General features: G+C 41.2%; 2 protein-coding genes across 6 annotated transcripts in view; both read right to left on the reverse strand.

Annotated features, from left to right (window-relative positions):
• Positions 1 to 899: 899 nt before the first annotated feature.
• Positions 900 to 15,178, reverse strand: ttpal (tocopherol (alpha) transfer protein-like). Of its 3 annotated transcripts, none has more exons than XM_064299472.1 (5): positions 14,989 to 15,178; positions 8,072 to 8,530; positions 5,973 to 6,166; positions 4,812 to 4,922; positions 900 to 2,893 (listed from the first exon to the last, which is right to left on the reverse strand). In XM_064299472.1, the coding sequence occupies exons 2-5, from the start codon at positions 8,511 to 8,513 to the stop codon at positions 2,615 to 2,617; spliced, it is 1,026 nt and encodes a 341-aa protein (XP_064155542.1). In that variant the 5' UTR covers positions 8,514 to 8,530; positions 14,989 to 15,178; the 3' UTR covers positions 900 to 2,614. The 3 variants fall into 3 exon arrangements, with proteins under 3 accessions (XP_064155542.1, XP_064155541.1, XP_064155543.1); XM_064299471.1 differs by lacking the exon at positions 14,989 to 15,178 and adding an exon at positions 11,243 to 11,494; XM_064299473.1 differs by lacking the exon at positions 14,989 to 15,178 and adding an exon at positions 10,640 to 10,862.
• A 79-nt stretch (positions 15,179 to 15,257) lies between these two features.
• hnf4a (hepatocyte nuclear factor 4, alpha) overlaps positions 15,258 to 22,294 on the reverse strand; it is a 29,649-nt gene continuing 22,612 nt past the window's right edge. For all 3 annotated transcript variants that reach the window (XM_064299469.1, XM_064299466.1, XM_064299468.1), the window contains 5 exons: positions 22,081 to 22,168; positions 21,492 to 21,644; positions 20,688 to 20,924; positions 18,923 to 19,045; positions 15,258 to 17,689 (listed from right to left, as the gene is read on the reverse strand). In XM_064299469.1, coding sequence (XP_064155539.1) covers positions 17,547 to 17,689; positions 18,923 to 19,045; positions 20,688 to 20,924; positions 21,492 to 21,644; positions 22,081 to 22,168 — 744 coding nt within the window. In that variant the 3' untranslated portion in view covers positions 15,258 to 17,546. The remainder of the gene's footprint in view (positions 17,690 to 18,922; positions 19,046 to 20,687; positions 20,925 to 21,491; positions 21,645 to 22,080; positions 22,169 to 22,294) is intronic.

The raw sequence follows: 22,294 nt of genomic DNA on the forward strand, positions 1-22,294 counted from the left end.
GAAGCACAGAATCATTCAGAATATTATTGCATTAAGATTTGCCTTCACTGGAACTAAGGGAACTAGCCCAAACCATGAAAAACAGCCCCAGACCAAAGGGTGTCCACATACTTTTGGTCATATAGTGTGTGTGTGGAATGGGGAAATTTACATTTGAAACTGGAGACAGTTTTCACTTTAATCTGATTGGTTATTGCACCGTGTTCCCCATCCCTCCAGCCACTTCACCGGCTTGCCACGCATCACCAGTTATCCCAGCATGTCTTGTGGACGTGAAAAATTGGCTCCCATTGAAACAAACGGGGGCAATTGTGAAGTCGCTTCTCGTCAGAAGATGTGTGGCTTTAACATTTCTATACATTCGTAAAAGGGGTGCCAGATTCCAGTCATGGAGGGCCGCAGGGCCTGCTGGTTTTTGGTGTGTTTTATCACCTAATTGATTCATTTAAGTCACAAACTGGCTAAAGACTGTTTTTGAATTGACCTGTAAATGCGTCCGGCCAATATATGACCAAAACCTGTTTCATAAGATTTCTGGAACATGTGCTAATTACAGACACAGCAAGTAACATTGACAAACATCAAATAAGGCAATACTGTACTTCAGAACTGTTCCATTCATTTCTGCCATCTGTTCCTTTGCTATTTGTTCTCCAAATTTGAAACAAGGGCAATAACTCAATATGGCTGCTTGGAATAGGAAAAGATAACAGCTCATACTTTTATTTGGGAAGTCTCCAGACACTTCTATACTACGATTTTCGCCTGCTCTAGGTCAACTGGAGAACGGAACTAAGCATTACCCAAAATAGCCCTCCAAGCTTCAACGGGTTATAGCTTTCTAGAAATTCATCAAAAAATAAGTTTGCACTCTTCTGAAAGAAAAAATAAACAAAATATTTAATTGTACCTGGTTTAAGCTTTATTTTTGATCAAGACCCTCTGCATTATGACCATTTTAAAGCTACAACTAAATCATCAAAATATACACGATTGGCTCAATCACAAATACAATATGTAATGTTATTGAAAAATTATGTTTTAAGGTCTTAAAAAATAAAACATGAAATAATAAATCTACCATCACATAAGTGAAAATAAATCTTTAGCGTATATAAACACAATCTGCACAATATGTTAAAACAAAATCTGAACTCTAAATGGCTTTGAGACATATTTGGCAAAGAGTGACACAAGAAAAAGAGTGTGGTACGAGATCAAATCATAATGTCCACACTCAAACTCCCATACATGACTACTAAGTAACATCGTAAGGAAAGCCTTATGCTAAAGCTGTCAGAGAACAGATATAACATCTCCCCTTAGAATCATAATGCCACGACATTATGTGTATGTCATATACCCACATTTTAAAAATGTGCATATGTATACATATACAAGCAGCTGGTCTGTTGCAGTAGTACAGTAAAGGTGTATCAGGTATAAGTCAGGCACCAGTATATAAGAAAATCATTTCTTTTAATGTGGACTCATGCTAATCTAAAGACTAGTTCCTTCAGGGAAGGCCTTTGGCTACTGTACAAGTATAATAACAGTTCTGCACATTTAAAAGTAAAAACTGGAGAAAGAAACAACAATTCCCTTTTACAATATAGTCCTTGCAGCATGATTATAGCTTTAACATGAGACTGGCTGGGCTTCAATGATTTTCATCAATAATGAAAGGAAAACAACAGAAAAGTTTAACCGCCATGGCCATTTCCACCACCTGGTGCACCATGGGTAATCTGAGCATATATTTATGGAATGAACAAGCTGATGACAATTTTTTTTTACATTTCACCCTGCATTTTAACGTGGAACAAATTCAGATAAAAACATTGGAACATGGTGTCCTGAGGAACAAATATTGCTTCAGAGTCACTGTTCTGGGTGAATGCTAATACAATCATGGTACCAAGCAGTAAGTACGTAGAATTTCTCAACAGAAACATAAATAGTAATGGTAACCAACCATCAATCTTCCTCTGAGTCTTCTGCCATGTCCTCAACGCCAAATCCTATAAAATGAGCTCATGCATACTGTAGAGCCAGAGGGAGAGGCCGATTATCATTGTTGTAATTTTTAAGGCAAAAGAAATGTTTAAGGTTAACATAAAAAAGCATTACAGCTATGAAACAAACCACACAATTTGAAAATGCAAAACAACTTGGAATTGGTTGCCCCAACACACACACACACAAACACACACACACACACCTTGGAATGTACTTCCTCCACCTGATCTATCTAGCATGTAATTGGCTTGAAATCATTCAACATGAAAAACTAAACCATGAGCCATAATCTAAAGCACAGTGCTGTTAAATTGAAGTCCTCTCCACAATTGACCCTGAAGCCACCACGGAAACGGCACTGTGCTAAGCTACGCTGCTCCATGCAAGACCTCTCCTGCTACCACAGTTCGGCTACTTTAACCCAGCACCCAGCGCGACGAGGACGGCCAACAAACACAGTTAAATTTCCCTTTTTAAAACGAAGAAAACCAAAAATTGTCCGGCTGCTTAAAATGAGAGACGAGAAAACGGATGTTTGGAAAGAAGCGGTTGGCGGGCCCTCCTCCCTGCTGGCAGCGTTCAGCAGCTGGCGGGGTCAGTAGCAGTAGTAGAGCTGCGACCGCAGGCCCCTGTACACATCCTCGCACTGAGCGCCGCCCTGCTCCCCTTCGAACAGCATGGAGTCTGGGAGAACGACGCCCTCTAGTGGGTCGGGCTGGCAGAACTCCACCACAAACTCCACCTCCGAGTCCATCAGCGTCTTGGACCAGGCGGCCGCGTCCAGGCGGCCCAGCACGCCGCCGTACTCCTCCGGCAGCACCGCGCGCGGGATGGTGCGATGCAGGGAGTTCAGGTCCGAGCCGTGAAGGACAAACTACCCAGGAAACAGGGCAGAGGTTCACTTTACGGGTACTATAATTATGGTAACAAATATCAGTATCATTATAGTCAAGTATCATTATTATGATTATGAAAGCTGGGATGATAATGATGATGGGGATAATAATTAGTATTAAAAGGGGAAAACACAGGGAGCTCCACTTTATTAATATCACAATTACCGATGTGAATGACTGCAATTACAATAATGTATTAACTTGAATGAATGTTGTAACTATTATTATTAGGGTGCATGTCCCCAAAGGGAGCTGGAGCCCTATTTTCATTGTTATTTCTATTGTTATTCGGCCTTCTTCCTTTTTGAAGAAGAATGGCCGTAAGTCTTTAAAATAATTGTTGCTTTTTGTGAGAGTTGGCCGGTAGGTAGAGGACCCAAAGCCACACCCTCACAGCAATAAAAGATGATGAATTTTTTTTCTGATGAACACCAAAGTCCAATCTACAGAAAATTGGCATAAAGCATGTTTGTACCAGTCTCTAACAAGTTTCAAAAGGCAAAGTTCCTACATCAAACCATGCTACTTGCAAATTAATCAGTACCATAAATGAGAAAATATGCAAATGAGGCTATGTCAATCATTCTTGTGCCAATTGTTCACAGACTTGGTGGGTCAAAATGCAGTTTGACATTGATGTGTACTAATTTTGAACATGATTGTATCATGGCCGCCCTGAGCAATTCAATATTTGAAATGTAAAAAATAAATACTTAAAAATCTTTTCGTGAACCGTAAAGCCGATTGACATGAAAAACGGTACCTTGCCCGTTTTTACTGGTCCGTAACAAGTATGCAAAGTTCAAACACAACTGAATGAAATATGGCTGCCATAAGTGGTTCAATATTCTGCATTTTTTGACCATATTTTAAATATAAAAACTGCACTACCCACTACCCACTGCATCACCGTGCCGCCCTCCTGACCTGTTGCTTCAAAGTTTCACTATTAACTCATTTAATATAGCCTATTCCTTAACAAAAAAAAATAAAGTAGTGTTTCCTGCGGGAATCCATGTTTTTCCCGAGTAAAACAGCCAGTGACGTCAGAAGTCGGCAATTCCCCATTTGAAATATCCGAGTTCTGAGATGTTTTGAACGTAGCACAACTCATACTTGATCTATTGGCTTGAATCATATTCTGAATGAAGGGCCACAACTTCATAAACAAGATAAAACGAGAATGGTGTCAATACCTGAAAAAACAAATCTGTTAAGAGGACCTGAAAATTCAGCCTTTACACTTATTGATATTGAAAATAATAGTTAAGAATCTACTCATGAAGTGTAGTTGATACCAACATGATCCTTGGCACAAATCAAGTTTGTTATAGTTTTCATCAAATTTTTCAAGAAAAATCAAGCTCGTTACTGTTTTTATTCTTTTGCCAACACAACGTGACTTGCTGATATTACTAAAAAAAATACTTAAAAATGTAAAAGTGAACTGGAAAACATCCACTCAAAATGCAGAGGATGGTAAATTAAGAATATCTCTCATTCAAAATTGTTTACTTTTTTGTCATTTGCATTTTAAATGATGAGGGTTTTGTTCAAAAACACAATGAAGCAATGCATTATGGGACTGCTGGCTGCCTCAAGCTTGAAGGTCTCCCCTTCTGAAGGGGAAGTGACTCTTCTCCGTATCCAGAGTACTGCTAATGGCTGCCAGTTTGCATTAATGTGAGCATTCATCTTCGTATCAAGTAAGGAGTGCGTCTTGGTAATGTCCTAAACTACAAAGTAAATCTGGCTCAAGAGAGTAATGTCTCTTGAACACTAGGATAGAATCAAATATTCTGCCTGACAGTTGAAGGACTTCATTTTCCGCAGCTGTGTCTTTATAAGGCAGAGGAAGCCGTCAGTTGAAACTGACAGAGACCGCAGGACACTCACCCTCTCCGCCATCTTCTCCTTCAGGAAGGGCTTGATAATGGCAAATATGCCCTTGAAAATACGAGGCTCGTTTATGATGTTGACCGCCTTGATTCTAATGGGAAACCCATCCTGAAACAGAAAGGCGAAGCTTCACTGAGATGGACAGGAACCCTCCGACACGTGGGCACCATTTAACGAGAGAATAGCACATGTATGCATGCAAAAACGTGATGGTATGGATGCGTGTGATATTGCCTATGCATAAATACAAAACAAGAAAAAGTAATCCTGAAATTTGTCCTCCTAAATTCATGGAGGACATAGAGACAGAGATACTAATATGATTCACATTTCCAAATCGTGACAAGAAAGAAAAAACACGGCCAAACAATGTGTTTTCTTATTTTTCTTCTGATATTCCTTACCTGGAGGATAAATGGACTGGTAAATGGACTGCATTTATATAGCACTTTTATCCAAAGCGCTTTACAATTGATGCCTCTCATTCGCCAGAGCAGTTAGGGGTTAGGTGTCCTGCTCAAGGACACTTCGACATGCCCAGGGCGGGGTTTGAACCAGCAACCCTCCGACTGCCAGACAATCGATCTTACCTCCTGAGCTATGTCGCCCCAGGATGCAAGCAGGCTTAACAGACGTGCCTTACCTGGAGGATGCAAGCAGGCTTAACGGACGTGCTTTACCTGGAGGATGCAAGCAGGCTTAACAGACGTGCCTTACCTGGAGGATGCAAGCAGGCTTAACGGACGTGCTTTACCTGGAGGATGCAAGCAGGTCTTAACAGAGCGTGCCTGAGCCTGGAGGATGCAAGCAGGCTAGACGACTGCTTTCCTGGAGGATGCAGCAGGCTTAAGCGGAGTTGCCTTACTGAGAGGAATGCGCGGCTTAACGGACGGCCTTACCTGGAGGATGCAAGCAGGCTTAACAGACGTGCCTTACCTGGAGGATGCAAGCAGGCTTAACAGACGTGCCTTACCTGGAGGATGCAAGCGAGCGTACGGGACGTGCCTTACCTGGAGGATGCAAGCAGGCTTAACGGACGTGCCTTACCTGGAGGATGCAAGCAGGCTTAACGGACGTGCCTTACCTGGAGGATGCAAGCAGGCTTAACGGACGTGCCTTACCTGGAGGATGCAAGCGAGCGTACGGGACGTGCCTTACCTGCAGGATGCCCACGACCTTCTTGGCGAGAAAGGGGCCCAGGCTGGAGGCCTGAGACAGGCCCACCCCGCTGTAGTCCGCCAGGATCACGATCCCGTTCACCTGCGTCTCCTCCGGCTGGATCAGCTTCTCCAGGGTCAGGTATATGGCCCGGATGTTGTCCACGAACGGGTAATCGCTGGGCTTCCATTTTCCTACAGGCAAACACACCCGGGAGGTGGAGTGAAACGATTATGCTGTAATTACCTACACTCATTTTCAGTTGGGATGGACTGTTTTACCCCTCGGTATCTGGACAGATACAAGAACAGCAACTGAAAATGCACGTGGGAAAAAATAACTGGTCGCAACTGTACACTTACAACTTAAATGTAAAATTGTAAACAATTGTAAAATGAAGAAACTTGACAGCACTTTATTTATTTTTAGCTTGTCACATTTCATAATACTTTGAATCCCGGGTTTAAATTTACCTCTGACTCTGAACGCCCGATTATATGACACAGGAAAGAGCAACATCTTCCATAGCCCCAGGAAACGGAGCACAGACTGGCACCAATTCACACGCTACCGTAGCACCAGCTGAGCTGCGCAGTCACAGCCTTGGGGGACTGCATGGGGGACAGCAGCTGTGCAAGTGCGACCGCATATCGGCTCGAGGAATCACTTGTAGTCAGTACACCACCTTACAATACAATATCTGATACCATAGAAGGCACAAAAGGGAAATACAGAATGTAGTCCTCTTAGGAAGCAAATGAGTTTGGGCAGGGGTTGTCAAACTACAGTCCCAGAGGGCCGCAGTCTCCGCAGGTTTTTGGGGTTTCCTTTCATTCAGCTGCCAATTCAGGCCTTGAGAACAAGGCGTGCTGGTTCCAAGAACACTCTGAAAACCAGCAGACACTGTGGCCCTCCACAACTGGAGTTTGACACCTGTGGGTTAGGGGATCGTTTTAGATTTAGAATAGGTTGAGCTATTAAAGAGTTCAGCCTGCATTTAGTGAGCCAAGGTGCAGTATAAAGCTCATTCCACCACTAGGGGGCAGGGCACAGAAGAGACGGAGAGGACAGTAAGGCTGGAGCCACACATCCTCTGACGAGAAACAACTTCATAATTGCCATAATTCATTTCAATGGGAGACAATTTTTGCGTCCACAATGCAATGCAGGGATAGTTCCGTTAAGGAGAACTAGTTAATTATTGCTTCGCGGTGATTTACAAAAAAAATTAAAAATAGAAAACATGCCCAGAAGCAGCCGATTGTGGGAGGCAAGAGCCATGCCAGATGATTTCATTGGAGAATGTGTGGCATTACCATAAGGCAGCCAGTGGATGTGGACTGAACCAGCCTGCCATTCTTGCTGCACTATAGCCAAGGACTACAGATTTGTATCTGATTTAGACAGTGGAAGGAGGAGAGGAGAGGCATGTCACGTTTGTGTTTGGGCTGTCGATACGACGAGCAGCAGCATTCTGAATGGGCCTGATGGTACCATACTTGCGCTTCTCCAGGGCTGCCCAACCCTGTTCCTGGAGATCAACTGTTCCGGTACGCTTTCACTCCAACCCTATCAAAGCACACCTCATTCAACAGCTAGAGATCTCACTGAGCTGCTAATTAGTAGAGTTGTGTGCGCCAAATTAGGGTTGAAATGGAAACCGAGAGGACGGGAGATCTCCAGGAAAAGGGTTGTGCAGCCCTGTGCTAGTCCCATTTGGACATCATATCAACCACGTCAAATGTCCTCAAATAGTTGTCATACCACTACTTACCTGCAGGCTCAGATAACAAAAACCTCCCTTCATAGCTTTAATCTTTCACAAAAATATGTTGTCCCTTAGTTTTTAAGGACACTCCTAAAAATTATCCTAACCCTGAAAGCTAAAGGAAAGTCAATCATTTAAAAATGAATAAAAAGGAAAAAAAGAGTAACATATGTCTATATGCTGAAGACTACAACTTCTGGTTTCTCCTTACTGGAAAACCAATATAATTTCTGAATAGCATACAGCAAAAAATGAAGACTGACGCCTGCCCAGGTTCAGGAATGATGGGTGCGGAGCGAGCCTGCGTTCGTGTGGAGGTGGTGGTACTGACCAGGCCGCAGGCACAGGATGTAGCGTCCGTTGGGGTCCGGCTGGGGCAGCACCGTCAGGAAGCCCAGGTCCAGCACGTGCTTGACGGTGGAGGGCCGCAGGTCGCTGAAGACCTCGGGCCACGCCCGCCGGCTGCCGTGGTAGTTGAGCAGCAGCTGCAGGGCGCGGTCGTAGTCGAACTTGCGGGCGCGCAGGAAGCGCAGGAGGAAGGCGTCGTCCAGCCGCGTCCTCAGGTTGGGCTGCTCCTTCAGGACCATGTCCCGCAGCGCCTGGACGTCCCGGAGCCGCCACTCCGGCTTCTCCTGGAGCTCCTCCCGCGCCTTGGCCACCAGCTCCGGCGTCAGCGTGCACACGTAGTTCGGCGGCGGGGGAGCGGGGAACCCGTCGCCCGCCGCTTCTTCCTCTGAGGGCCCGACGCAAAGAAGCTCATTTTCATCGGCCATCGACTACCTGTGTGTTGCTGGTCGAGGGGAAAAAAAGATACATCCTGTGTCACTCGAAAGTAAATGCGTTTTCATATATTTCAGGACGTTCGTGCAGGCTGACAATGGGGCGACGTGGCTCAGGAGGGTAAGAGCGGTTGTCTGGCAGTTGGAGGGTTGCCGGTTCGATCCCCCGCCCTGGGCGTGTCGAAGTGTCCCAACGATTGGTACCTTGCATGGCAGCCTTTCACCGTTGGTGTGTGTGTGTGTGTGAATGGGTGAATGAGAGGCATCAATTGCAAAGTGCTTTGGATAAAAGCGCTATATAAATGCAGTCCATTTACCATTTACAATGAAGTTCTTCTTTACATTTACTGAGCTAGCAGCCTTACTACCAGTTACCAACTGCTTTGCTTACTGTTCATGATCAAGTGGGCTTTGCTAACAGAAATCGCACTAAAGAGTTCTTCTGTGGACATACCTAAATACAAGTCAGCAACCTGTAACATTAGGGTCTGTAAACGGTAATGTGAAATAGCTGAGAAGCAGCACCAGCTTGGACAGGGCATGATTCAATCCTGCATGCCAGCTCAACCACTCCGCTCTGCTGCAGCAGGGCGACTTGCACTCCCTGTTCTACGAACCCACTCAGTCATCGCCCATCTTCTGCCGTGGTCTAAAGACGCATCTGTTCTGAAGTCAAGTTAATTTTACTAAATTACAAGTTTTTGAATATATTGTGATACTGATTGTAAAACAGATACTGCAGATCAGGGGTGCACACATTTTTAGCGAAGACCCAAAGACATCAATCCATGCTGATATCATTAACAATCAATTGTTAATTGGTTGTTAAACCGCTGACAATAGCCATGTTGTTAATACCTAAAAGGTTAATGAAAGGTCAAAGTTACTGAAATTAGCTGGCAACTAATCACAGAAAGCACAGTCAAATTAACAGAATTTAAGGCTTTCTCAATGAAGCATATTATGATTAAAGTGCTCGAAGCTGCCAGACAGAAATAAATAGGATAAAGCAAAACATTTCTTCTCATTAATGTTAGAGGGTGGCTTCAGTGAGTCTCTTTTTAATGGGAGGCATCAGCCACTTATCCATTTCCCAGGGGAACACTAAACAAGTTTCTAATGCTATTATTTAGGTATCTTACATTGTACGAGCAGTAAAGAAGTAAATGAGGTGGAATCTCCTGGCGTACAGTAGCGACTTGCCCGTCAACATTAAAGCAGGCATTTAAACGATCAAATGAAATACACTGTCAAATGAAAACAATAAAAATGCGTTTTAACTAGTTTTATTTTTTATATTCAGCATTTATTTGTATACACACAGAGTAACATTAATGAATGCTAACACCTTTTTCATATTGGGCTAATTGCATTGAAATTTTACTGTTAGCTACACGATACCACGACCAAACAGATGTCCCCGTGACCCCAATTTGCTGACCGCTACACACTTTGAACCTTACATTGCTAAAAGACACAAGTACAATAAATGAAGCATTTGGCAGAGTCAGTCGAATTCGTTGTTATGAATAAACGATTTTGCGAGAGCACATGCAGATGCCGTGTTTGGTGTAAATCTGGGGTAACTCATACTGATTTCACGACCCAACAGATATCTCGCGTGATCAATGGTCGCTACCTAGACAGTTATGCCTGCTGTAGATGATAGATAAACGTATCGAATACTTTATTATACCCATGACATTTTTCTATCATTATATAACATTCTCATTTACAATGAGACAATTATACCAATAAAAAAATCTTTTACATTACAGGGGGATAAAAATGACAAATATTTGGGCACATTAAATATAAAATCTCTTCACTGGCTGCCTGTCAAATTTAGAATTGACTATATGATTCTTCTGTTAACTTATAAAGCTTTAAATGGTCTAGCTCTAGAATATCTCAGTGAGTACCTTATTCCTTACTCTCCTCCAAGATTATGTTGTTCTCAAGATGCTGGCTATGTGAAAATTCCAAGTATATCTAAAATTACAATTATCTTATAGAGCTCCTGACTTATGGATCTCCCTATGCATGTGCAGGCTTCAAACACGATTTCTGTCTTCAAGTGTAGGACAGAAATTGTAAACATCTCACTCCTCAAAACTTACCTCTTTAGTCAATCTTATAGTTAGCAATTATTAAAGTCCTATATAATGATACATGGTCAAATTAAATCATGGAGTGTACGAAGTTAAATTCAGAGGCATGCTAGTTGTACTGCGTCTCAGGCCCGCAGGTCAAGATGTTCGCCTATAAGCCCAGCCCAGGGCATTGTCCTGGGCTATGGCACAGAGGGAGGAAGGTAGTTCAGCCTAGTCCACGAATGTATGGTCTGAGTTCTGATATCAATATTTTTAACGGCAGGCCTAGATGTTGCTAGTTTTAATTAATGACTTACACACAGTGCTTTGTATGCGCGAGTAACTTTGCATTTTTGTCCGCTAAAAACGTTTTTTGTTGAGATTTAATTTACACAGGACCAAAGCGCTTTAAATTACTGCAGTGCTTGTTTGTATTATCATGCAGCTAACGTTAGCAGGCTAGTAAACTGGTTTATTAGCCAGGTTAAAACGAGATTGTGATCAGTCTGTCAGGGTGTAGACTGACGTGGCATTAGCGATAGCCAACACCAAATCAATAAATTATCATCTAAAGGGTAAACAATTGCAAGAAAACATTGTCGAAGCTCAATAACACAATCATACACTGACCTGCCCCAGCTGGTCCTCAGTTCCGGGTACGCCGTAGACGCCAAAATCCCTCTATGGCTACACTGTAGCACGTGACTTTACACGTCGTGCGCTATTATATTTGTGTGTCTGCGTATTTTATTCTTATATGCTGTTTGTGTTTATCCGTTTCTTTTCTGAACGATTGTTAACATTTTCATATTTAGGGGTTTTTTTTTCTTTCAACTTGCGACACAATGGCAGACTTTTGTAGTGAATAGATGGACGTAACTGCTAATTCCTATACTCTTTTCTACCTTCGTACTTAATGCGAATTGTAAATTATAGTCAATATGTATTTTGAGATGCATACGTTTTGTAATAATAATCATACAATTTTATAATACCTTATTAATTCAATCTGTGATTCTATTTGTCAATATTATGAAGGAATGACTTTACATGCATGTAATGTTGCGATTAAAATGGTTTTATTATGCACATTAATACGCGTGTTCCGATGTAACATTCAGTACAACGATGGGTGGTCGGATGTTTAACAGAGATGGGACCAAATTACACTTCTACAAGCCACAAGTAATTCTCAACTATTATATTTGAAGTCCAAGTCAAGTCCCGAATAACGGACAAGTTTAAAGTCAAGTCCCAAGTCATAACCACTCTCCACCTCAGAGCGTAAAAAGCATGCACCTTTATGTTGGGGGAAGATGATGCCACTTTAAGGTATGGGTACAAATAGACAAAAATGTTGTTGTTACAAAAATACCTCCAAAATAAATGCATCTATGGAAGCTTGCATTCAAAATGGTGGAGACATAGGTTGCAGGTGGCCCAGAGGCAAGCAATCCATATTATACATGAAAACCCGCACATAAATAGCCTACATATTTTACGTACATGAATTTGAAGTATAGTAATACCAATACTTTTCTCACTCTTGGACACTAAAATTTCACCTTTTCCGTTGTGGGTCAAATTAGACAACTTTTAACAAAGGGGATAGGACAATTTAAGTCTCTCAACATCACGCTCCTGGAATCAATACTTCACTTATGGTTATGGAAATGTTCTAAAAAAAAACGGCAATGTCAAGCAAGTCACGATTCATCAATCTTCAAGCCGAAGTCTCACGTTTTTTTATCCGATGTCAGTAGATGTCGCTGTCTCCCAACTAATATTGTGTGGACAAATTCTTCAGCGTCAAAGTCAATGAACTTGTTGAAGAAGTCAGGCAGCTTTTCCAATAATCATACATGTATTTGCCCAATAATTTATTATGTGCGCACTTTTATTTTTCTGGATAGGTTAAATATGACCTGGCGAATCAAATGTTTTGACAATAAAAGGAATTAAGGAAATAGGAAATAAAATGGTCAGATTGTTCCAGATTATTTTGTGCAAATTTGATCAGGACACTGGGGTTTACACCCCTAACTAATTTGAAGAGTGCCACAGGATCTTCAATGGTGGTGAATCAGAACCTCAGCTCACATCTTATGGGGCACAGTGCCTCATCTCTGCTCTGGGGCATTAGATCTTTATATGGCCCTACTGACCCAGGAACACTTATCCACCGTTTTCTGTTTGTCTGTTTGTCCTGTGAAACGGGTAGCCTGGGTGAAATAGATCCAGTACATTATTGAGATTTTGAAACAACAGAAATAACATTTATGCAAAAATACTCAATATATATCATCTTCATCTCAATTTAAAACAATATAAACACAATGTATGGTTTACGGTTGCCATATACCTCTGCTAGATCACATTTAAAAATGAAAGCATCATTCAGTTGTGACCAAAATGTGATTTATATTTTTTAAAGTCCAATATAACAAGGTATGGGACATAAATCATGTTTATCTGTGAAAAATTAAAATGAAAAAGGTTTTCATGCAGTAGATTATTTATATGTATTGTTTTAAACTGACATTCTCTATTAAGTCTCATATGAATCTTATTATTTATTATATTCAAAGAAACCATATGGGCAAAAAGAAATGAAGCAATTACGGATGATGAACAACAAATAGAAAAGCCAAACAAGAACCAAACTTATACTGGATTAGTCTTGGATTGGTTTTGAAATATGGCTCTCAAAAGTGTAATTCCTCTGAAACGGGTCAATTTGACCCAAAATGAGAACATGGGTTAAGAATAAGCAAGTTAATTTCTCTGTGATCTCTCATCCAATTACAATAGTATCCACTCTCAGCCTTGCTGAGCTTCAGTGTGAAAAGGATACATTGTAGTTTATAAACATTTTAAAGACCATGTTCACTAATTGGTCAACTGCATGTAACATAAAACCTTCTGGAACCCAGGAATATAAATCTGTGTTTCTGCTTATGAAAGCACTGATTTTGCTTACGGTATATATATACACTCACCGGACACTTCATTAGGTACACCTGTTCAACTGCAAACTGCACCCATTAATGCAAATATCTAATCAGCCAATCACGTGGCAACAACTCAATGCATTTAGGCATGTAGACATGGTCAATACGATCTGCTGAAGTTCAAACCAAGCATCAGAATGGGGAAGAAAGTTGATTTAAGTGACTTTGAACGTGGCATGGTTGTTGGTGCCAGACTTTGAGGTTTGAGTATTTCAGAAACTGCTGATCTACTGGGATTTTCAAGCACAACCATCTCTAGGGTTTACAGAGAAACCGAAAAAGAGAAAATATCCAGTGAGCGGCAGTTCTCTGGGCGAAAATGCCTTGTTGATGGCAGAGGTCAGAGGAGAATGGCCAGACTGGTTTGAGCTGATAGAAAGGCAACAGTAACTCAAATAACCACTCGTTACAACCGAGGTGAGCAGAAGAGCATCTCTGAATGCACAACACGTCGAACCTTGAAGCAGATGGGCTACAGCAGCAGAAGACCACACCGGGTGCCACTCATGTCACCTAATGAAGTGGCCGGTGAGTGTATATATCTTGCCTTTTTTCTGCAGGAATTACATAAAAAACCCAGACCTCATTCACTGAGCATAACCCTCAATTGTTATATGGCATTTTTATCAAACTGAAGCACACCCACGTTGCAGTAAAACTGACTGTGCACTTCCACGTAGGCCTCTAAATGTTTATGATGATCTTTTTTCTTTTTCTTTTTTTCCCAGATGCGGACAGCTGATTAAACAGTTGATCTTTAATTTTAAACTATTTAAAACCTATACTCTTAAAACTATATTGAAATGGCTGACAGTGAAATTTCTATTCACTGTCTATTTTTATTGTCATTATAAAATTTTTAAATGTATTTTAGTTAGTTAAATAAAAAGTCTAAGTTGCAATTTCACCGTCAGGCAGGAAAACATCACTGTATGGACAGTAGATGTGGACAGAAAGCTGCAGAAGTTACCATTACAGTGTAAACACAGTAGAAATTAACAGAACACACAAACCTATTGAAAAAGACCAATTAGTCACTGATGTAAAAAAGCACATAAAAGACCACAAATAATTAATATTAATGCAGAAACTTCTTTGCTTAAAAATGTATCCTGTGCATTTCAGTTGCCAGACCTCTGGCAAATGGACGCACTTTTCAGGACTTCTCAGCATCCTTGGTGACTTACAATACATAAAGTAAAATGCGTATCTGAGCTAATATGTACTTCAAATTGAAAAGATTTATGCTAACATGCCAAATGAGTAGACATTTCAGACCTAGGATTTGGGCTACAGTTTTGAAGGCCTATATTATCTAATCGTTGACAGCATGTAGAAGGCTATGGCTGACAACACTTCCCTTACCTTCTGTGCTTCGACTTCCCTTCAAAAACTCCAAACCGATGGTCCTGCCCGGTCAGAAGCGTTGTTCTTTGAGCCTCTGCATAGTTATAATCAAAGTAAAAATGTCTGTGGCTTCGGTGGATGCCTGTATTTACTCAGCAAACAGCAGTTGCTCAAACTGCTTTTGGAAGAACATGGCTGGTGCTCTTCTAAAATAAAAAAAACCGGCCTTTGGTCTTGTGTTCTTTTCCACATTATTTTATTTAAATAAGAAACAGCACCATTCAATGTAAAAATAAAACCTGAATATTTATTCAGTTTCATGTCGATAGTTGCAAACAATCCATAATTTTTCGGTGAAGGCAGTGTTGAACATGTGTGGCAGTTTTTCAGGCCATCCAACAGTCATAACCTATGGGCAATAATATTCTACATACAAACAAAATAAAACAAAAAACTTTGTCTTCTGAATTACCCGAACACATTTACATGTAAAAACCTTGAAGCTATACTCTTTGACTCTTTGTTGGTTTAAGATGAGTTGTAGGTAAGATTGTGTTATTCTTACAACAAAAAGATTATTTATTTGCAGTCAATGTGCCTCATTCACTAAACATGTGTAAGATCACATTTGATTGTAAACTGTATGCAAGAACGTTTCCATGAACATTTCTTATCTGTACTTGTTCATGGCTGTTTCCGTGAGCTAATCACATTAACTGGATTGTGAGCATTCAACATCTCATACACCTGGCAAATGCACAAAAACAAAGGTCTGCATATGTGTCATGAATCCCATATTGGTTTTTCGAAGGAACATTTTTAAGAACAAAAGTAAGAATAATTTAACAAAAGTTTTGCGAATGAGGCCCAATGTTTGGAGACACAGAAGAGCAAATTTACACTGACTGAACTGTTGTTGGTTCTTAGAACACTAAGATTGCTTGCAAGTATACAATGCAGAATATACTATTATTTGTAATATAGAACTTTCTTTCACATACTATATTTAGGTACTAAATGCATTACATAACTGCAGATAGAAAACATTTTACATTGACATGTTTATGGTGTGTGGGTTAAGGTAAATACATTCACAGATTTAAAAAGAAAAACTTGAGGATAGGATGAAAACACTTTGTCAAACCTCAAGAAGAGAAGAAATGAATTCTGGGACAAAGTAATGTTTAGGGTGCATTTAAAAAAGGCAACCAAGATGTATCATTGTCATTTAAGAACAGCACTAACAAATAACAGGACATTTGCAATGCATGCTGTGTGTTTTAGCAACATATTTTATAGTGGCTACAAAATACTGTCATATTCTATGAGTAAGATTTCATACCCTTGATGGAGATTTAAATGCCAAAAACACTGTACGATAACACAAACAGAGGGACTCAAACAAAAGATTCTCTCTACTTGTAACACTAGTCAATTTTGAAAGTGATTAAGCAAGATACAGTTTGACGGCAAGTCTTCACAAACAAAGGAGTGAAATATACAGTATATGCCAATGGAAAATAAGAAATGTGTCACATTCCTCATAAATGAGGTCAGGTGTTTAAACTGATAACCTCGTGTAGAATTTACTGTCTGATATCATGCTCTCCTGAGCGATAGCCAGGACTGAAGACATGGATTACACAGTTTTAATGGCTGCCTCCTCATCTCTGAGAGATAATTAGACTGCCAACACTTTAGAGATAAGCACTGCCAAGTAACTCAGCCCCTGCCGAACTTTGAACTCTACAGTCACCCAGAAAATATTTATTTTTAAAATAGACCTGTGACAAAAAAACCTAAACAACAATGGACTATTAAAGAAAAAAATCTATTTAAATGATAACTTATAAATATAGCTATTTCAGTTTTTCTCTCTTTCTCTCTTGTCCGTCTGTTTCCTGTACAAGATCTGCATTTCTGACGCGTATACAGTTGCATACCACAACACTTCCTGCCTCAGCTAAAGGATGGAAGTTAAGTAATGAATTCAGAGGCCGAGTGGTGTTTCTGATGGGCTTGTGGGTTTATTTGGAAAGTGGGGGTGTTCTGCGGTTGATGAGGGGTGGGGCAGGGTTCGAATTGGGGGGGTCTGACCCCCCTAATTAAGACTTGGACCCCCCAGAAGAGGTAAAAACAACAGGTCGGGGTGTCAAAACATTTATATACCCTTTTTACCTGCAATCATAAATATTACAATATACTTCCCATCAGTGGCATCACTAGACACCAACCCTAGTGACGCCACTGATGGGAAATATATCGTAATATTTACGATTACAGGTAAGAAGGATATATAAATGTTTGGACACACCCGACCTGTTGTTTTTACCTCTTTTGGGGGGGGGGGGGGGTCCAAGTCTTAATTAGGGGGGTCAGACCCCGCCAATCCCCCCCATAATTTGAACCCTGGGGTGGTGGAGGCAGGGTACCAGGTGTGGTTTCTGTTGGGGTTGTGGTTTTGTGAGGAATGGGGCGGTATTCTGGATTGCGGGGCATAGAACATGAGATATTTTTTGTGGAGAATTGTTTTGTGTGTGTGTGGGGGGGTGGGCGCTTAGGATCATGGGAGGGTGTTACATGGCCTCTTGCTTTGTGATGGCAGGTTGCGGGATGGCATTTGGCTGTTTGGGTACCGTGGCAATCACACCCTGGGCCAGCTTGTAGTGTTCCGAGCTGGCGGTTGCCGGCGGTGATGGGATCGGGGTGTCAGGAGCAGCTGCAGAGACACAGGAAGTTTCGTCACAATGTTTTGTCACACATCTGTTGTCAAAGGCCTATTGGAATACACCTATCCTACAGCCTCGATCATTCACCACACTTAAAGGTAGTTTTTCAAATAATAATAACTGTATTGTAATAATCCAAATATAATAATAATATTTATTATATATATATCTATTTTAAAGGTGAACTAACCCTAACTATCTTATTTAAAACATTTTTTTTTTAAATTAACCTAGAGCTAAATGCTCAAGTCAGTGTATAAAGAGCACCCTCATAGCTATAGATTCTTCTATGACTGCTTTGTTAAATGCTTTGTATTGTATTTCCAACCAAACCTTGCCCTAGGCTTCCTTCTCTCATGGAACCATTTTTGGGAAATCACAAGATCAGATGCCTGATTCATTCCAACATCCAGCATCCTTGCATGATGATTCTGGTTGTAGAATCCTATTAATTCAATACCACCAGTTACCTCAAGAACTAACACTACAAGTTGTGTAGGTTTCTGTCATACAACAAATCCTGAACTGATATAGACAAATGGAAAACAATCAAAAAATCCAAAACCATTAAAAGGGTTTTTCCTTATCACTGCTGCCTTTGGCTTGCTTTGTAGGAGTTTAGGCCAGAGTACAGTATGAAGTGTTTGGTGCCAAATTCTTCTGTGAAATGCGTTATATAAATATGTTCAGAATTTTAAATGTCTAACTTGCTTGTACTGGATTAGTCCTGTTTTGAAATAAGCCCCGGATTTGCATCTATCCCAGAGTCCTGTGGGAGCACCCGGTCCTGCCCACTCCCAGTTCGATTACATGCACAGTCGAAGTGCTAAGACCCAGCTATTACTCAGCAAGAACATTCCTGACAAACCCCAAGGCACAGACCACGTTCTGTAAAAGCAAGTCCCTGTCACATGTCCAAAAGCTTTATTAACATTAAGAAAAAATAACAGGTGCTTTCCTCTACACGCACACACACCTACTTACACACAAACCTACACACACACACGCACACGCACACAAACACGCGCGTGTACTGTACACACACACGCACACACACACACGCACACAAACAGAAACACACGTGTGTACACACACACACACACACACACACAAAATAAGCTGGATTAGTCTGTGTGAACTCTGAAACAGAGCCGCTGTGCTTCCTGCCGGCTGTGGTAACCGCTGTGGTAAGGCGGAAAACGCGGAGCGGTCACGGCACTCACAGATCTGGCCGTTGTGGATGGGAGCCGGTATGCCGCTGGCCACGATGACATTGTTGCTCAGGTGCTCCTGGACCAGGTGCGGGTGCAGAGAGTGGGGTGCGTGAGGCGTCTCGTTCGCAGAACCTACGGGAACACAAAGCGCCCAAACTTCAGGACACCAGCATTCGTAAGTCTTTGTCCAGCCGACTTTGGAAATGCCTGTAAAAATCTTGGGTCTACACTGGACCGGGGCCAAAGAGAGCTGGTTTTTACTGGATTCTGCTTTTGTTTTCTTCAGCAATCAATATAGACCAAAGGTGAAGTAAGGATAACTGTGTAATCAGCCACTCTAATTGACCTTTAATTGCTGTACAATAAAGAAAAGCAGGAAACTCGGCATCCATCCAGGATCAGGCTGGCCACTTCTCATCTACACTGAACATCTCAGAGCAGAAGACCAAGAAACAAACTATCATAATGATTACATATCCAAATTCACTCTACAATCCTCTCCTTATAAAAAAACTAATTTTGAATGCCACATACGTGAAAAATGTGCCATCTGTTCCAGTTATCTGCTGCAAAGTGAGTTGTTAGCTAGAGCCAGACCGTTTGATTTAGTCAGCAGGGAATACAAAAATAGAATGAGCAAAAATTCTGCAAAATCTTCTATCCCCTTCCAGGGAGTGTTGATTTTCTGTGGTCAAACTATACTCATAACCTATTGATATCTGCATGAATGCAATCTAAATAGACGGTTGCTGCAAGTGCCTTATAAGAAGTACCGTAGTAGAGCATGCCTGCAAGGATTTATCATAGATTTCTGTGTATGCTAATGCGGACAGTATGTGGGAAAACATCTATTTTCTGTAACGGGAGACTTAAAAATCACCGAAAGGATTGTCTGAGGCCCAGTTGTGTTTTAGTAAAGATTTACTGCACCACACAGATTAACCACAGGTCTGCAGAAACGCACAGCACAGTTGCAAATGCTTAACTTAACTTTTTGTTGCTGAGATTTATTGTTTTTCTACTGAGCTTACTACAACATTGTGTCCACCTTAAAACATTTTCAACTGTCAACAAGACAGCCAAGCACCTGTCTTCCACTGCAAACCGAAAGCACACCTGTTTTAACACTGCTTCTGAGCTCTGAACATTTATTTTTTCTTTATTATTAATATAAAAACCAGCCTCCCTCTCCCTCCTGGACTTACTGTGGAACTTACCATTATAAGACACTGACACTCTTGACTTAGCAACATTATTTGCAAATTGCAAAAAAAAAAAAAAAATTGTGTGGAAAGTAATTATTTTTCTCAAGAGTTCACTTGCTGAATATGATCCTGTTCTGAAACTCAAAGCACCCTGGATAAGAGTTCCTGCCAAATGAGGAAAATGTAAATTTCTGCTATTTGCACACTCTTCTAATCACTTAGGAAAAGCGTGGGTTAGGCACTAAATATAATCCCTTTAGCATCTGTGAAATTCTCAGTTTTACAAGCCAGAACATGCAGGTTTAGGCAGGAATTCAATGCCATAGCTTTACTGTTTGTGCCAAATTTATCTTGTATATCCTTTCCCATTACCAATATAGTTTTAAGTATACAGGGGTCGTTGAAACAAGGAAAAAGAACACTGGCCACAATTCAATCTACTGCTGTCCTAAAGTTTGTCTTAAAGATAAATACAAGTTGCGAATAAAAACTATTAAATGTGACACTGAATGCGTAAGGTCAAAGGTTAAAGGTTAAAGGTTAAACAGAGGGCTGAGCGGGATGCTGACCTCCCAGCAGCATCTCCTGCAGCAGGTTGTCGATCTTGGCCATGCCGAAGAGCTTGACGAACTGGATCTGCTCGATCATCTGCCAGGTGATGCTCTGCAGCGTGGGCAGCAGGAGGAGGAGCTCGCCGAAGCGCCCGCGCGAGTCGTACTGCCGGTCGTTGATGTAGTCCTCCAGGCTCACCTGCACCTGGTAGCGCATCCGCTTGATCTTCCCAGCGTCACTGAGGCCTTTGGCATCTGGAAAAAACGGGGCCAGAGCGGGTATTCCGTTAGCGTGAAGGGCTAAGTGTTAACGTTTAGCCGCAGCAGAAAGATTCAACCATGCTGTTGACAAGAACAATGTAATGATATCTAGGTTGTGTAGATGACAAAAATATGATAATTAGTCATAAAAGACTGAAAGACTGCACATTTGTCTGTTTCAAAAGCATGGTTTATCATGACCTATCACTCTTGACAATTTAAATTTGACAATTCAAATATGTTTTGTACATTTTGCCAAATATTTAGCTAAATGTTTCATACATTTAGTAAATGTGTCATACATTTAGCTAAATGTTTCATACATTTACCTAAATGGTTATACATTTAGGTAATGTTAATAAACCACTAAATAATAAAACTTTTTGCTAACATGCAGTGTTCTCCATAATTCCTGAGACAAAGACATATTTTTTGTTAATTTGGCTCTGTACTTCACAATTTTAGATTTGTAATTTGTAATATATTTGACACCCAGCAGGCCCTACTGCTCTCTATGAACAGGGCTGGGGCAGCTCACCATTTTAATATGACTGTGGGTACCTGGGTCAAAGAACACAATGGCCTTCAAGCAGGCATATTCATTGTCATCTATCTGGAGGTCCTGAAAGGGCAGCACCAGCTCGTCCAGGATCCTCACCGCCACCCGGCTCACCTCCAGCTCAGGGCAGTTACGGGGAATAACGTAGTCATTTCCTGGAGGAAACAGAGAAAAAGGACATGCCTGTGACATCCATCAGCCAATCGGTGACAAAACATGAGGTCAGTAACAAGGCATCTCATTGGACAGTAGCGTGACAAGAAGACTCTGAAAAGTTAGGAGACAAACTCATACAACAACAGAATATAACTTCAGTATATTGAAAAATAATACAAGATTAAGATATTGCTTCACTTAAAAAAATATATTGCAATGTACACATACATTTAACAATGCATTTCAGTGAAATATATTCCTATTTTCCAAGAAGTCCACATGCTAACAATATATTGTAGTATATTCCATTTTTGTAAGGGGAGACTGATGGTGAAAGAGTCATTGAGGAACTCATCCCCATACACACAGGATGCTAAGGTTAGGGAACCCATCCCCATACACACAGGCTGCAGTGGTGAAGGCTGGAGTGCTTACCTAACAGCAACAGGTCTTTGTACAGCATGGACCTTTTGGCAGCTCCTAGAAGAAGGTGTTCGCCTGCGTGAGCTCGCAGCAAAGCCACCTGTAAGAGTGAGCATGTGCTTACAAGTCGTATCCAGCATGCTAGCACCTACTGGACAGCCATCAGTGCCTTCTGATCGCCAAGTGCCCCAATGGTAGCTGTTATCCAGCATGCTAGCACCTATCA

Source organism: Anguilla rostrata, chromosome 11 (assembly GCF_018555375.3).
Source record: "Anguilla rostrata isolate EN2019 chromosome 11, ASM1855537v3, whole genome shotgun sequence".
Classification (NCBI taxonomy): domain Eukaryota; kingdom Metazoa; phylum Chordata; class Actinopteri; order Anguilliformes; family Anguillidae; genus Anguilla; species Anguilla rostrata.